Consider the following 17,835-nt stretch of genomic DNA (forward strand, 5'->3'; position numbering starts at 1 on the left):
AGCAGCTCCGTGACATACAGCGCTGACAGCAGCTCCGTGACATACAGCGCTGACAGCAGCTCCGTGACATACAGCGCTGACAGCAGCACCGTGACATACAGCGCTGACAGCAGCTCCGTGACATACAGCGCTGACAGCAGCTCCGTGACATACAGCGCTGACAGCAGCTCCGTGACATACAGCACTGACAGCAGCTCCGTGACATACAGCGCTGACAGCAGCTCCGTGACATACAGCGCTGACAGCAGCACCGTGACATACAGCGCTGACAGCAGCTCCGTGACATACAGCGCTGACAGCAGCTCCGTGACATACAGCGCTGACAGCAGCTCCGTGACATACAGCGCTGACAGCAGCTCCGTGACATACAGCGCTGACAGCAGCTCCGTGACATACAGCGCTGACAGCAGCTCCGTGACATACAGCGCTGACAGCAGCTCCGTGACATACAGCGCTGACAGCAGCTCCGTGACATACAGCGCTGACAGCAGCACCGTAAGCAGCCCCAGGAGGAAGTCAGCACAGCACAGGGATGGTGTGATCCCCTCATAATAAGAACCCCCAGGAGGAAGTCAGCACAGCACAGGGATGGTGGGAGCCCCTCATAATAAGAACCCCCAGGAGGAAGTCAGCACAGCACAGGGATGGTGGGAGCCCCTCATAATAAGAACACCCAGGAGGAAGTCAGCACAGCACAGGGATGGTGGGAACCCCTCATAATAAGCAGCCCCAGTAGAAATATGACACCGCTCAACCTCTTCAAAGAGGAGGGTAGGGGCATATAGTACGGTGTGCTTTTTTGGGTCAGGGAAGTGAGCCAAATGAATTAAGAAGGTCTGTGTGCTTGATTCCAAAAATTGTTTATAGACATATACATGGTCTACTGATCACATGTGTTGAATTCCTCCGAGATCCATGCCTCATTCATTTTTAGAAATGTGAGGTAGTTAACACTGTCGTGAGCTAGGCGAGTACGCTTATCGGTCACAATCCCCCCTGCTGCGCTGAACGTCCTTTCGGACAGGACACTGGATGAGGGGCAAGCCAACAGTTCGATTGCAAATTGGGCAAGCTCTGGCCAGAGGTCAAGCCTGCCCACCCAGTAGTCTAGGGGTTCATCACTCCTCAGAGCGTCCACATCGGCCGTTAACCCAATGTAGTCGGACACCTGACGGTCTAGGCGTTCCCTGATGCTGGATCCGGATGACACCTGTCGATGGGTCGGCTGAAAGAATGACCTCATATCCGAAGTCACCAACACATCTTCAAACCGGCCTCTTCTTGCAGGCGCTGTTGGATTGGTACCCGCAAATCCTTCTCTGGGAGTGGGAATTGCTCCTCTGCCAGCGCACGCAAAAGCAGAATGCAGCATTTCTCGAAGCAAGGCCTGGAAGTGCTGCATTCTGACAGCCCTCTGCGACGGCGGTAACATTTCCGCCATTTTGTGTTTGTACCGGGGATCTAAGTACGTTGCCACCCAGTACTGGTCCTTGACCCTCATGCTTTTTATACGGGGGTCCCTATTAAAACACTGGAGCATGAAGGCCCCCATTTGCACTCAAGCGGAAGGTATGTGGTGGTGGTGGTGTTGTTGGTGGTAGTGTCTTTGGGGGTGCACATAGCAGAGAGTGAAGAAGAGGGTGCAGATCGAGAGGATGAGGAGGGTGCAGAAGAATAAGGCTGAGTGAGCCACTCAACCAAGTCTGGTGCGTCCTTTAAAGTAATTGAACGCACCTTCTGCAACTTCCCACTTTGGCTCAAGGCTGTTGCTCCTGCCCTACCCCTACCACCCCTGCGGAAGGGCCTGCCTCTTCCTCTGCCTGTCATTTTTTAAATCACCCTGTGACAAAACTCTTAGTCCCTATACCGCTGAAGGACTGCTGCAGTATAGGGCAGCGGTCAGCAGTAGTGCACGTCAACCCTATGTATTGTGGACCGATAGCGGTCCTTACAGAACAGCAGACTGTACTGCACTCAGGCCTATGTACCGTAGCACCCTATACCAAGTTACCAGTCCTTATAAAAACTTTTGTGGACCAAGCAGGTTGTGTGTTAGTGATTAGCAGACTGTACGTCAGTCCCTATACCAATGAAGGACTGCTGCAGTATAGGGCAGCGGTCAGCAGTAGTGCACGGCAACCCTATGTATTGTGGACCGATAGCGGTCCTTACAGAACAGCAGACTGTACTGCACTCAGGCCTATGTACCGTAGCACCCTATACCAAGTTACCAGTCCTTATAAGAACTTTTGTGGACCAAGCAGGTTGTGTGTTAGTGATTAGCAGACTGTACGTCAGTCCCTATACCAATGAAGGACTGCTGCAGTATAGGGCAGCGGTCAGCAGTAGTGCACGTCAACCCTATGTATTGTGGACCGATAGCGGTCCTTACAGAACAGCAGACTGTACTGCACTCAGGCCTATGTACCGTAGCACCCTATACCAAGTTACCAGTCCTTATAAAAACTTTTGTGGACCAAGCAGGTTGTGTGTTAGTGATTAGCAGACTGTACGTCAGTCCCTATACCAATGAAGGACTGCTGCAGTATAGGGCAGCGGTCAGCAGTAGTGCACGGCAACCCTATGTATTGTGGACCGATAGCGGTCCTTACAGAACAGCAGACTGTAACGCACTCAGGCCTATGTACCGTAGCACCCTATACCAAGTTACCAGTCCTTATAAGAACTTTTGTGGACCAAGCAGGTTGTGTGTTAGTGATTAGCAGACTGTACGTCAGTCCCTATACCAATGAAGGACTGCTGCAGTATAGGGCAGCGGTCAGCAGTAGTGCACGGCAACCCTATGTATTGTGGACCGATAGCGGTCCTTACAGAACAGCAGACTGTACTGCACTCAGGCCTATGTACCGTAGCACCCTATACCAAGTTACCAGTCCTTATAAGAACTTTTGTGGACCAAGCAGGTTGTGTGTTAGTGTTTAGCAGACTGTGCGTCAGTCCCTATACCGCTGAAGGACTGCTGCAGTATAGGGCAGCGGTCAGCAGTAGTGCACGGCAACCCTATGTATTGTGGACCGATAGCGGTCCTTACAGAACAGCAGACTGTAACGCACTCAGGCCTATGTACCGTAGCACCCTATACCAAGTTACCAGTCCTTATAAGAACTTTTGTGGACCAAGCAGGTTGTGTGTTAGTGATTAGCAGACTGTACGTCAGTCCCTATACCAATGAAGGACTGCTGCAGTATAGGGCAGCGGTCAGCAGTAGTGCACGGCAACCCTATGTATTGTGGACCGATAGCGGTCCTTACAGAACAGCAGACTGTAACGCACTCAGGCCTATGTACCGTAGCACCCTATACCAAGTTACCAGTCCTTATAAGAACTTTTGTGGACCAAGCAGGTTGTGTGTTAGTGATTAGCAGACTGTACGTCAGTCCCTATACCAATGAAGGACTGCTGCAGTATAGGGCAGCGGTCAGCAGTAGTGCACGGCAACCCTATGTATTGTGGACCGATAGCGGTCCTTACAGAACAGCAGACTGTAACGCACTCAGGCCTATGTACCGTAGCACCCTATACCAAGTTACCAGTCCTTATAAGAACTTTTGTGGACCAAGCAGGTTGTGTGTTAGTGTTTAGCAGACTGTGCGTCAGTCCCTATACCGCTGAAGGACTGCTGCAGTATAGGGCAGCGGTCAGCAGTAGTGCACGTCAACCCTATGTATTGTGGACCGATAGCGGTCCTTACAGAACAGCAGACTGTAACGCACTCAGGCCTATGTACCGTAGCACCCTATACCAAGTTACCAGTCCTTATAAGAACTTTTGTGGACCAAGCAGGTTGTGTATTAGTGTTTAGCAGACTGTGCGTCAGTCCCTATACCGCTGAAGGACTGCTGCAGTATAGGGCAGCGGTCAGCAGTAGTGCACGGCAACCCTATCTATTGTGGACCGATAGCGGTCCTTACAGAACAGCAGACTGTACCGCACCCAAGCCTATGTACCGTAGCACCCTAGACAGACCAAGTTACCAGTCCTTATAAGAACTTTTGTGGAACAAGTGAGTTGTGAATGATTAGCAGACTGCAGCAGAAGGGCAGCAGTCAAGTATAATATTCTTTCTATATTTGGAAGAAAGAATATTATACGTGTACAAGCCTATTACCGTACCACTGATACCAGTCCTGAAAAGAACCTTTGTGGAACTAATAGTAACAGCAAGTCTTTAAAATTATCCTCACTGCCTGACACACTGCTTCCTGCCTGTCCCTATACAAATTGGCAAAAAAGAGTAGGCTGGAACGATTAGCTGGAACAGCTCTTTTGTGGACCTGATAGTAACAGCTAATGATGATGATGATGATGATGATGAAGAAAGACTAATCTGGCTGAGCTGTCCCTAAAATAGCAGCATACAGCGCTCTGTCCCTTTATCTAAACTGACAAAAGAAACTCAGGCTGCTGACCTAACACCTATACCAGTCCTGAAAAGAACTTTTGTGTACCAAATAGCTAGCGTTTTCTCTGTCCCTACTCCACACAGGATCCTTTCCCTACAGTGACAGAAGAAAGAATGTAAAATGGCCACCGGATCGGGTGTATTTATAGGTTAGGGGGAATGTCCAAGTGTCCATGAGCTGTCATGTCTCAATTGGTTGTCCTGTAACACATGATAAACGTGTCACGAAAGGTTAAAGTTCTTGTATACATTAAACACGTAAGTCCGCCGGGGCGAACGACGGAAAAAGGCGTTCGAACCCGCGGACGGCGAAAGTCGGAAATTCGCCGCGAAACGACCGCCGGGCGAACCGTTCGGCCATCACTACTCTCCTCCACCACCGCACTCTCCTGCCCCCCCCAGTGCTCTCCTCCACCACCGCACTCTCCTGCCCCCCCCCAGTGCTCTCCTCCACCACCGTACTCTCCTGCCCCCCCCAGTGCTCTCCTCCACCACTGCACTCTCCTGCCCCCCCAGTGCTCTTCTCCACCACCACACTCTCCTGCCCCCCCAGTGCTCTCCTCCACCACCACACTCTCCTGCCCCCCCTAGTACTCTCCTCCACCACCACACTCTCCTGCCCCCCTCCAGTGCTCTCCTCCACCACCACACTCTCCTGCCCCCCCAGTGCTCTCCTCCACCACAACACTCTCCTGCCCCCCAGTGCTCTTCTCCACCACCACACTCTCCTGCCCCCCCCCAGTGCTCTCCTCCACCACCACACTCTCCTGCCCCCCCAGTGCTCTCCTCCACCACCACACTCTCCTGCCCCCCAGTGCTCTCCTCCACCACCCCACTCTCCTGCCCCCCCCAGTGCTCTCCTCCACCACCACACTCTCCTGCCCCCCCTGCTCTCCAGCTCTCCCCATCCTTCTCTAGCCACCATCCAAGTGCTCTCCCCCGTTCCCTCCCATGCTCTCCCCTGTTCCCCCCCCCAGTGCTCTCCCCTGTCCCCCCCCCAGTGCTCTCCCCCGTACCCCCCCAGTGCTCTCCCCTGTTCCCCCCCAGTGCTCTCCACTCCCCACAGTGCTCTCCCCCCACAGTGCTCTCCACTCCCCCCAGTCCTCTCCCACCATTCTCCTCCCCAGTGCTCTCCCCCCTGTTCTCTCCCCCCTGTTCTTTCCCCCCCAGTGCTCTCCACTTCCTCCAGTGCTCTCCCCCCCAGTGCTCTCCCCCCTGTTCTTTCCCCCCCTGTTCTTTCTCCCCCTCCTTTGCTCTCAACTCCCCCCCAGTGCTCCCCCCATGTTCTTTCCCCCCCCAGTGCTCTTCAGCTCTCCCCATCACTCTCCAGCCCCCACCCCAGTGCTCTCCAGCCCCCCATTCTCCCCACCCCTGTCCTTTCTGCCCCCCTGGTGCTCTCCAGCCCCCCCAGTGCTCTCTACCCTCTGTGCTCTCCACCCCTGCATTTTGCCCCCACCCATGCACTCTCCAACCCTACCAGTGCTCTCCACCCCCCCATAGTGCTCTCCAGTCCCCCGTGCTTTCCACCCCTGTTCTTTCTGGCCCCCACTGGTGCTCTCCACTCCCCCCTGCTCTTTGTACCCCCCCCCAGTACTCTCCAGCCCCCGTGCTCTCCACCCCTGTTTTTCTCCCCCCCAGTGCTCTTCACCGCCCCACACTCTTAGACCCCCCAGTGCTCTCAGCCTACCGTGCTCTCTACCCTTGTTCTTATTGGCCCCCCCAGCGCTCTCTGCTCCCCACGCCTGTGATCTCCACTCCCCCTCGCTCTTTGCCCCCACCCATGTGTTCTCCAACCCCGGCAGTACTCTCTACTCTCTAGTACGCTCCCCCTTCTCTCCAACTCCCACCCAGTGCTCTCCACTTCCCCAGGACCAGAGGACAGGCTGATTGGGGCCGGAAAATGAGGATGGCTGAAGGTGCAGGTGGCCAGGGACCACTCCAGACAGATCCTCTGGAAGGAGCACCGTCCCCATCCAAAACGAGAACAGACCCTGCCTGCTGCTGCCCATCATGGATATCATGCTGGCATGCAAGGTACCGTACTAAGCATCAACAACACACTTTCCCACAGACAGGGACTGCAGACTGGGACATGGGGCACAGGAGGGGCTGCAATGATGGACACAGTGAGGCTGTATTTGGTGGGCACAGTGAGGCTGCATTTGGTGGGCACAGTGAGGCTGCATTGGTGGGCACAGTGAGGCTGCATTGATGGGCACAGTGAGGCTGCATTGATGGGCACAGTGAGGCTGCATTGATGGGCACTGGTGAGGCTGCATTGAGCTCTTGCATCAAGTCTGCAGTCTCTGACCATCTCCTGTAGCATGTCTGCAGTCTCTGACCATCTCCTGTAGCATGTCTGCAGTCTCTGAGGGAGTCTGGAGAGGAGTCAAGAGTGGGAGCACCGCTGGGATGGGGGTCATGGGAGAAGTCAGACTTGTGTGGACTGTGGACAGGAGACTATAGGATAAAACTAGACCCACCAAGCTGGAGCCGACTGACTGAGCCCTGCACGGTGCACCTGAGAGGAGGTCAGTAAAAGCACCGCCAGGCCAGTCGGGGGGGGGGGGGAGGGGTCACTGATGTAAGGGAGGAGTGAATACGATAATGTAAGGGGGCACTGATATAAAGGGTTTCTCCCTTATATTAGTAACCCACCCCCCTTACCTTTGAGTATTCTTTCTGCAGAAGGTGCCCCCCCCCCACGTTCTGAGTTCCTGGGGTCCCCCTTGATGATTGATCACTTACCACTATTAACTGGTAAAATGTATGGTTTTCCCTTTCATGAACAAGAAAATAATGACGTTATGCTGTTGGGCTGGTATAATAATGCTGTTGGGCTGGTATAATAATGCTGTTGGGCTGGTATAATAATGCTGTGAGGCTGGTATGACATTTTTTCCAGGGCTGGTTTTTGAAAGCATGGGCGTCCGCAAGGTTACTCAGGTGGCTGGGTACCAGGCCCATATAGCCTAGAGAATGTACATCTTTTTACATTGCAATACATCTGTTGTTGCCATATTTTTATCTTGATGAAAACAGCCAATACAGTGACAGTATGAGATCAAAATATGGCCACAACAGATGTATTGCAATGTAAAAAGATGTAGATTCTCTAGGCTATATGGGCCTGGTACCCAGCCGCCAGAGTCACTTCCAATACAAAGTGAAGATGAATTATCTGTTATATAACACATATGTGGCCTTAAAATGATGCCCCCCCTTGGAAAAAGTTCTGCGGACGCCCATGGCTGTAAGTAAGCGTTGTCATAGACTTCTATGGAGGCTTTGGAGACTCTTTGAAGCACCAAGAAAGCAACATGAGAGATCATTTTTGAAGGGAAGCAAACACAACGACTGTAGGGAACCATTTTATTTAGTGATAGGAACTTTGATTGGCATTCAGAGCACTTTAAAAAAGTGTGTCCAATGCCACATATTTGTATATATATATATATATATATATATATATACAGTGGGGGCAGAAAGTATTCAGACCCCCTTACATTTTTCACTCTTTGTTATATTGCAGCCATTTCCTAAAATCATGTCATCAAAAAGGGGGGGGGAGGGCAAAGGAAGTTTGGGACTTTACGTGAGGCAGTGAATGGATAGGTTCATCTGCCTCCATCCCTAATGTATACAAAAATGTCTAAAAGAAAAGTTGGGACTTTATATGAAGCACAGCTAGGAACGTAAAAATAAAAACCACATGATTAAGGATGCCAAAAAAAACGTATACAATAAATCAAGAAAATAACATGGTAAAATTAATAAACCTTTAATCATTTATTATACATGATAGTAACACAATTCATAACCAATCTATAGGTGACAAAATTGTTGATACTACAATTAAACTTGTTTATATTAGTTCATGAACAGCATGATTAGGTTAATAACATAATTCCAAACCAGTCTATAACTAGTGAGAACATGGTAGCACGGTAATGCAATTATGCTAATACATAAACAACAAACATAGCAATAATAATAAGTCAATAAACATTAATAGAAAATAAGTTAATATTACTTATTGCAGCATCTCAAAATCACGTGATTAATGGATGTAGCATAAGGCTAGGGCTCTACGCGTTTCGTGGGGGGGATTCCCACTCATCAGGAGCAGTTGCGTGTGGAAGGATCTCAAAATGCAGGCAAGTAATAGGGTAATAGTATTAAAGGCTGAAGACGCCATGGGGAGATCATACCTCCCACGGGAGCTGAGGCTACATAAACACGGCCACATCGAGGCCCGGGACTGTAGCATGAGGAGCGATGGTGGGATTGTGATTCACAATAGATAATAGAATCTTCATCCTAACATCTCATCGGACCTGCCCGCAGCGTCTGGTAGCTGCCTCACAGGCGTGAAGGTGCCCCTCCTCCGCCAGGTCTCCCCCTGCGTTGAAAACTCCGCTGTGGAAGGGGGGACCGGTCTCCCTCTCGCTACTGCCCTTGCCGGTGGGGAGGGGGCGCCATCCGTCTCTACGGCCCCACTCCCCGAGCCCCACCAAAGTGTAGGATTCCGCCCGGACCCCCCAGGCACCGCTTTAGCCGACCGTTAGGAGGGCGCTGGGCTCTGGTGGAGGGGCCAGGTGAAAAGCGCTCTGGAGGCCTGGACCTGCGAGTACGTGGTGTGCATTCCCCCCCACTGGTGGCCCCCCGCCGCCTCCCGCGTGATGGCCGCCACCTGCGTCTGCAGCCAATCAGTCCCCCGAGATGCTGCTGCCGCTCGTAACCTCTCCAAAAGAGCAGTCATGTCCGCCATACCGCCCACAGCCTCCGCTCACTGTCCCCAGAAACAACAGGCCCCTCATGCTACCCGCCCCCTATCGTGCACTCGGTAACCTGTACAGTCCAACTTCACCCGTGTTGTGACCCACGCTTGCCTCCCGACTCCTCCCCTTCTTTATATATTACTTTATATATTACTCCACCCCCTCCTTTCTTCCTCCATTACTCCACCCCTTTTCTCCTATACTTTTTTTAACCCTGCAATTGCTTCCCCGAGCCTCAGTCATGCCCAGCCCTTCACCTCCGTCCTTGCCTTCATTTCCGGGCCTCCCTGTTCTAGTTGAACCTGCCCTAAGATCCCTGTGGGTGGAAAGAAAATAAAACAAGCCAAGCAGGCTTGTAAAGAGGCTTCGATATGGAACTCACAGCGGCATAGATACAAAGTTTATTAAAAGAAAAGAGACACCATTTTCAATAATTTATGGCTATTAGCCACAATAACAGTAAAACCTTCACCAATATTAAAAAAATCACGACAACGTTGTCACAATAAAAGTGGTCCCTGTGGGTGGAACCTATACAGAGATCCCTGTGGGTGGAACCTATCTAGAAATCCCTGTATGTGGAACTTGTCATGAGTTCCCTGTGGGTGGAGCCTGGCTGGAGACCCCTGTGGGGGGAACCTGTCCAGAGATACCTTGGGTTGATCATTCATTTGTGCTACCAGCTACTGTCAGCCTCCTTGTGAGAGAGATGTTACCCCCAGGAGACGGTTTGTACTAGGCAGAACTGTGCTGGGTTGTTTAGCGCTAGTGATTTCTTCTCGTACTCTATTTTCTCTGTTATTTGCTGCCACCTAGTGACATTTGTGGGAGTTACAGCTGGGCAGCCTTATACAGCAGTAGATGCACTGCCTGTTTTACATTGCCATATGTGTTTTACATACCCTTTTCCATTTTTAGTGATATGTTTAACTTCTCTTGTATTCACACAGTAAACTTCAAGATTTACATTACGATTTGGCTTATACCTCTACATAACGGAACTTTTAGGAGCACACTTGGTACAGCTCGATCCAAGGAGGACATATGTTAGAAATGGGTGAGATGTTACAATAATCTGTGACTTTCTGTTCTGCACAGGTAACGCAACATCAGCTTTCAACGCAGTGAACAACTCCACCACCAGTCAAAATACAAAGGACAACTCCACCACCAGTGTAAATAAGACGGACACCTCCACCACCAGTGTAAATAAGACGGACACCTCCACCACCAGTCTACATACAATGGACACCTCCACCACCAGTGTAAATAAGACGGACACCTCCACCACCAGTGTAAATAAGACGGACACCTCCACCACCAGTGTAAATAAGACGGACACCTCCACCACCAGTGTAAATAAGACGGACACCTCCACCACCAGTCTACATACAATGGACACCTCCACCACCAGTCTACATACAATGGACACCTCCACCACCAGTCAAAATACAAAGGACACCTCCACCACCAGTCTACACACGATGACCACTTCCACCACTCTTCAAAAGACAACCACTACCACCACGAATCTACATGAGATGACCACTCCCACTACCACCACCACCACTGTGGTCACCAGCCAGAGCACCAAGTCTTGTGAAGGTAGGAAGGGTTACTACTTATCAAAGCTGAACTCCAGACATATATATAATACACAAATGAGTGCAGCTCTCTATCTCTTAACCACCTGACCTCCAGAATATTTACCCCCTTCATGACCAGGCCATTTTTTTCACTATTCAGAACTGCGCTACTTTAACTGGCAATTGCTCGGTCATGCAACACTACCCAAATTAAATTTATATCATTTTTTTCCCACACAGATAGAGCTTTCTCTTGGTGGCTTTTGATTACCACTCTTTTATTTTTTGCGATATAAACAAAAAAAGTCGACAATTTTGAAATTTATTGAATTATTTTTTTTGGTATAAAACATATCCAATAAAAATAAAAATCTAATTTCTTCATAAATTTAGGCCAAAATGTATTCTGCTACATATCTTTAGTAAAAAAATAAAATAAATCCCAGTAAGTGTATTTTCATTGGTTTATGTGAAAGTTATAGCATCTACAAACGATGGGATATGCAGTATACAGTATACCGTAATTATTATTTTTTGTATACTAGTAATGGCGATGATTAGTGACTTATAATGGGACTCTAATAGTGTGGCTGACAATCTAACACTAACTGATTCTGAAGGGGAATTGACTAGCTGACCCTGACACAACCAGTGACACTAATACAGTGATCAGTGCTAATGCTATATACTGTCACTGTACTAATGACACTTGCTGGGAAAGGGTTGGCATCTAGGGGGTGATCAAAGGGTTAACTATGTGCCTAACAACGCGTAATGCTTGCAATGTGTGCTGCTTTTACTAGGAGATCCGGCTGATTTCTCTCCCTACTTTCCAGGGAGAAAAATGAGCCACATTGCTGCTCCATGTACAGAGCCCTGTGTTGTTAGTAAACACAGGGCTATGTTCTGTGATTAGCTAAGCTGATCAGCAGGTCCCAGTCATGAATCATTGGCCGGGACCTGCTGACTGGCTTGTGCTGTACCGAATCACAGCACAGATCGGGCGCGCCCCCTACCCATAGATTTAAAATCACGTACATGTACGTGATTTAGCACACGGGGTACATGGGGTGGTCCGCTAGTGGTTAATACACCATTAAACCAGATAAGAGGAAAAAATCAGCATGTAAAAGGGGCTTTATGGTCGGCTAGATTTGGCATCAAGAGCACAAGGCCCCACCCCTGCTAGAACATTGTCCTCCCCTGCTTAAGCCGAACCCTCTGCCTTCTTGTGCCCCACTCCATATCAGAGGCCTCCATACAACATTCATGGCCATTGACCTTTACATCCCCAAAGGAAGGAATGTCCACACTTTCTGGAAACAGAATAACAGTCACATGAATGAATGAATGAATGAAATACTTATATAGCGCACAATGCGAACTGAATCGCCTCTAGTCATTGACTTACCATGCAGAGTCACTTGACATTAAATAGCCATTCACCTTTAGTGGACAGTTCGCAGTAGTCACATGTGAAAGCATTTTCAGCACCTTGGCAGCCATCTCCCTTTTACAGTCTCTTCTCCACCCCAGGGTCATTAATACTCACAGGACTGAGGTCTCTGTAGTCACCTCCTTGCTAGTTACACCTCTCCCGGGACCCTCCAGGGAAGCAGCCTTACTCAGGGAACTCTTAGCCTGCCCTAAAAGGCCTTAAAGGCCTAGCTCCAATCTCCATAAGGGAGAGAAATACTACAGCCGACACTTCTTGGGTGCAGGTCTAATCCTCCCGACCTCCTGACCTATCCAGGGTCTACAAATGCTGGTTGCATCCTCATAGGTGGGGGGTGTTTAGCTCCCATGTTGTGTTGGGCGAACGGTTCGGCCCGAGCATGAGTTTGGGCTGAACATTGACTGTTTGCCCTGTTCGGGGAATGCCCTGCACACTGCACAGTGCATGCAGTGCAAAGTAAAATCTGGTTGTTAAGGAGCGGGTAACAGGAAGCATCCTTGCAGCATCCTTAACAACCGACGAGTCATCAACTGTCAATGGGTCTCCCCGCTGACAGCTGAATGATAAAAAAAAAAATGCAGTAAAAAAAAAATTGTAAAAAAAAAACAGCGTGGAGCCCCCCCCCAAATCCATACCAGACCCTTATCTGAGCATGCAGCCCCCCATCCTGAACCATACCAGGCGACATGCCCTTAACATGGGGGGGTGCTTTGGGGTGGGGTGGTCTCTTCCCCACAACCCTGGACTGTGGTTGGGGGGGTCTGTTGGTGGGGGGCTTATCAGAATCTGGAAGCCCTTTTTAACAAGGGGCCTCCTGATCCTGCCCCCCCATGCAAATGAGTATGGGGTATATCCATTACTTATAGAACAAAAAAAAAAAGCTCTGCATTAATTGACAGCTGAACGTCTAATGCAGGGATTCCCAACCAGGGTTTCGTGGAACCTTAGGTTTCCTCCAGAGGTTGTAGGGGTTCCTTCAGCATTGGACAATTTCTGCCTCTGAGATAACTTCCCACTCACACCATTGATCTTTTTAGCTACCTGTAAGGAGGTAATTCTTCCCAATGACCACAAGTGTGAGGACCATTCTTCCCACTGACCAACACACTAATGTATCACGAGTTGTGGATTTCAAATTTTTAGCAGGGGGTTCCCCGAGACCGGAGAACTATTTCAAGGGTTCCTCTGTGTTGAAAAGGTTGAGAAAGGCTGGTCTAACGCCTCCTCCGCCATTTTAGAGTTCCTTTATAGGTAACTGCGGGGCCACCTGGTGACATCCCCTGGTGGCACCGCCCCCTTGTGATGTCACCGACTCAGTGTGCACATGTCTGTAACATCACAAGTCGGGTTGGTATGGACTGGGGGGGGGGCGCCTTTTTTTTCTTTCTTTTTTTCAATAGCTGGGTGTCGGCAATTGCAACCGAGAGTCAATTTAAATGCGAATTGACTATTTTTTTTTTATAAATGTAATTTTTGCTGCAGCAGGTTCTATACATGCAATAGATGTGCCACTTTACAGGCACACTAAGGGGACCAGAAATGTGGAAAACAGTGCAGCGCTTAATATGTATAGATATAACACGTGACTGAATATAGTGAAACAATAGATCAGGGAAAAAAACTTTCAAAGATAATGTTTCCAAAAAGTTAAACATCAATGGTAAAAAATACACATGTGCATATTGTGCAATAAACAAAGAAGCAATAAAAATGGGTTATTGAACCAAAAAGATCAAAAAAAATCACTTTTAAAAAGGACAAATGGTTGTTTAAACTACAGCTTATTGCTGTGAAGCACAAACTTATAATTAAGTGAAAAAATAAACAACAAGATTGAAAAACAAATCAAAACAAGTCCCATGCCTTGGGTGAATGAAGTGATTTACAAGGCCCCATATATGTGAAGATAAAAGTTCATTAAGTGAAACGTGAATGAAACTTTAAAGTTGGTCCCAGGTGTCACTGGTGTAGGTGCTTGACCACGTAAATTCTTTCACTGTACAATTTAAGTAAGTAGTAAAGGCTTACCAGAGCCACCATTAGTGTGCGCAGATACGAACTCCCCAACGATTAGGATCGGACAAGATCGTTCCTCCGACACTCCTCGTGTAAATGGATGATTTGAATCACCTTTGGGGGTAGGAAGGTGAAAAATGACCCACACCTTCGGATGTTCCTTGAACATCGTCCGTTCCGGTCAGTTCGAAAATTTCAAGTTGGCGTATCACCAAATGGATGAAAAAGGAAAAAAACGCCCAATCGTGTGATAAAGTCTAAAACACGTGAACTTTATTTTTCAACCAAATAGACGTTGAAAGCTACAAATGACTCGATCGAGTCGCATAAAATTGAACAAAGAAAATTGCTAGCAAAAATATAAAATCAAGCAGATAAAAATAGCAAGAGATGTAGACGTATCTACCCGACGATCGTTTCGTCACAAATTGACGTCATCAGGGGTACGCCCACACCCTCGTGCTAAAGATTTAAATAGCCTATGGGTGAGGTAGGGAGCCCTGCCATAGGTGCAGACCAAAACGTCCGTACATAATCGGTTTAACCCACAAATGACCAGTCCCTTCGGATTGGTTACCACATAATAGAAAGGAAGAAGAAGGAAAAAGACGGTCAACGACCAGTTTGTTAAAATAAAACTGGAGTTCCATCATAACATAATGGTGGAACTCAAATATAAAATCAACTAATGAAAAGTGACCAATGAAGAATACAAACATTGAGTCCTATGATAAAGCCCCTTTATTTGACAAATGGCCACATGCAATAATGATGGCTGTCTAACTGTATGTATGTCCCAAAAATGGGTGGCTTGGTTCAAAAAAAAAAAAATATATATATATATAAAATACATACGTATAGGTTACCATCCAAAGAAAGAAAAATGACCATAATATTAAGGTGGGGGCCTAAACAGCATTAGCTACCCACCATTACCCATAGTCCAGTCACAAAAATTTCATGGATGAGACATATACAACGGGTTTAGAAAGAACATTACATTCACTCTATTCTCATAAAATATATATAGATTACATAAAAAATTGTATAAACTAACTAGCAAAGATTGCTACAGAAATACAAATAATGATAGTGAAATTAATCATCACAGTGTATGAAACCCAAACTGAATACAAAATCAGTACAGTAAAAGGGGAAGAAGGGAATGTTGAATCAACCGTTATTGATAAAACAGTTGATGTCCCATTCGATGTTAAGTCCCCCAGGAATATGTGTCCCTAATTTATGGATCCAGTTTGTTTCTGCCCTGGAAATAGTGCGCTTGGCATTACTGCCGCGCCAATGTGGGGTATATTTTTCTAAAGCCAGAAAGGTGGTACCTCTTGGGTCACGATTGTGTTTTAGATCGTAATGTTTACTAACGTTATGTTTGTCAAATCCTTTACAAATGTTAGTGATATGTTCCCCCAGGCGCACATGTAGCATGCGTACTGTGCGTCCCACATACTCCAAACCACATGGACATCTAAGTAAGTACACAACGCATTTAGTGGTGCAAGTAATGAATGTTCGTATGGGGTAAGTGAGTCCATTACTAGACGAGGTGAACTCAGTGAATCTCCTACCTCGTAGAGCATTTAGCTTACAAGCTCTACATTTCCCACAGGGGTAAAAGCCCTTCAAATCACCAAAAAATGTGGGTCTAGTCGGGGGGTCCGGGACATTTGGAGCAATCATGTTTCGCAAGTTGGTTGCACCCCTAAAGATCACATTTGGTCTATCGGGAAGTTCAGGGCCCAAGATTCGGTCATTTTTAATAACCGACCAATGTTTCTGTAGAATTATTTTCACAGCCCAATGCTGACTGGAAAAAGTCGTGAGTAAGGAAACCCCATAGTTGTCCATGTTGTCAGTCCTGGGTGGTCTCTCAGCTAGCAATGTTTGACGATCCCTACTGTTGACCTCCATTATGGTGGAATCAAGAGATTCACTGTTATAACCCTTAGCTAAGAATCTCACTTTTAAGATTAGTGCCTCCTTAAGAAAATCCTCATTGAAAGTGCAATTGCGTTTTAAGCGAAGAAACTGGCCCTTAGGGACCGCTGAGAGCCATGACCTATGATGGCAGGAATCGAGTGGAATATAGCTATTCCTGTCGGTTTTCTTGAAAAACGTTGTAGTAGTTATGTTATTATCCCTGATGGAAATATTCAAGTCCATAAATTGGATATTAGTGGGGCTTGAGACATAGCTGAGAACTATCCCACGGTTGTTGTTGTTTAAATGGGACAGGAAGAGTTCTGCTGATGAACTGTCACCATCCCAGATAAACAAGATGTCATCGATAAACCTTTTCCAGGTTACCAGTTCAGGGGGTTTGTCACTAAAGACTATGTCCTCCTCCCATTTTGCCATGAAGAGATTGGCCATACTGGGAGCAAATTTAGCTCCCATGGCCACTCCCTTCACTTGCAAAAAATGGGTCCCGTCATGCCAAAAGTGGTTATGCGTCATGGCAAACAGAAGTCATTCTAGAATATAGTTACGCTGAGTCACCGAAATACTACCATCCTGGGCCAGAAAGTGATGGACTGCTTCATAGCCCAATTGATGGGAAATAGCGGTGTACAGTGAAGCTACATCCGCGGTGATTAGGAGATAGGTGGGTTTCCATTCAATCAATTGCAGAATGTTAATAACATGCTTGGTGTCTCTCAAAAAGGATGGCGTGCCCATCACCAGTGGTTGTAGATATTTGTCAATGTATTTCCCTATACGCGAGGTTACAGAGTCAATTCCACTGATGATGGGCCGCCCTGGTGGATTTTCCAAAGATTTGTGTATCTTGGGTAAAGAATACATGACCGGTAAGCGCGGCGCCAAAGGTACCAAAAAGTCCCTTTCTTTTTTATTCAAAATGCCCATGTTAAACCCTTTCTCAACCAACTCTTTTAATTCACCTTTGAATTGGGTAGTGGGGTCTAAAAGTAATGGAGAGTAGGTCTCAGAGTCTGACAAAATCTTAGTCATCTCTTTGGAATACGCGGTTTTGTCAAGTATTACAATGGCACCGCCTTTGTCAGCCGACCGAACTACTATGTCTTTCCTATTGAGCAATGAGTCTAGCCCTGCCCTGAATTCCCGTGTGGGTTGAGCTGGTCTCAATTTCAAACCATTGAGATCCTTTAATACCAGATCACGGAAAATATTGATGTTGGGTGCTGTATTACCAGGAGGGTTGAACAAGGAGGCGTTTGATAAACCAGAGTGCATAATTGTTGAATCCCTAACTAATTGGCGGGAGGGGTTGCTCATGATATACCTCTTAATATTCAACTTGCGTGTAAACTTTTGGATATCTATAAATGTCTGGAATTTATTTAAATTCTGAGGGGGCACAAAGGGGACCACCCAGGCACTATATTTAGAGGATTTTTTCATTTTTATTGTTGCAATTTAAGCATCATTAAAATCCCTGCTCCTGAAAAACAATTGTTTTTTTTTGTTTTATTGATACATGTTCCCCAGGGCAGTACCCGGACCCCCATACCCCCTTTATGGCCAATTATTTGCATATAAGCCTTTAAAATGGGCACTATTGATTTTTTCTGT

At 47.6% G+C, this 17,835-nt stretch overlaps 1 protein-coding gene across 1 annotated transcript in view; it reads left to right on the plus strand.

The window, feature by feature from the left end:
- LOC143975950 (IgGFc-binding protein-like) overlaps window positions 1–17,835 on the plus strand; it is a 71,180-nt gene that overhangs the window by 3,977 nt on the left and 49,368 nt on the right. Inside the window, exon 2 of the mRNA XM_077478479.1 lies at window positions 10,303–10,809. Within this exon, the coding sequence (XP_077334605.1) occupies window positions 10,303–10,809 (507 nt within the window). The remainder of the gene's footprint in view (window positions 1–10,302; window positions 10,810–17,835) is intronic.

The sequence above is a fragment of the Lithobates pipiens genome, unplaced genomic scaffold (assembly GCF_037356315.1).
Source record: "Lithobates pipiens isolate NorthernLeopardFrog02 unplaced genomic scaffold, aLitPip1_a1.2 Scaffold_13, whole genome shotgun sequence".
Classification (NCBI taxonomy): domain Eukaryota; kingdom Metazoa; phylum Chordata; class Amphibia; order Anura; family Ranidae; genus Lithobates; species Lithobates pipiens.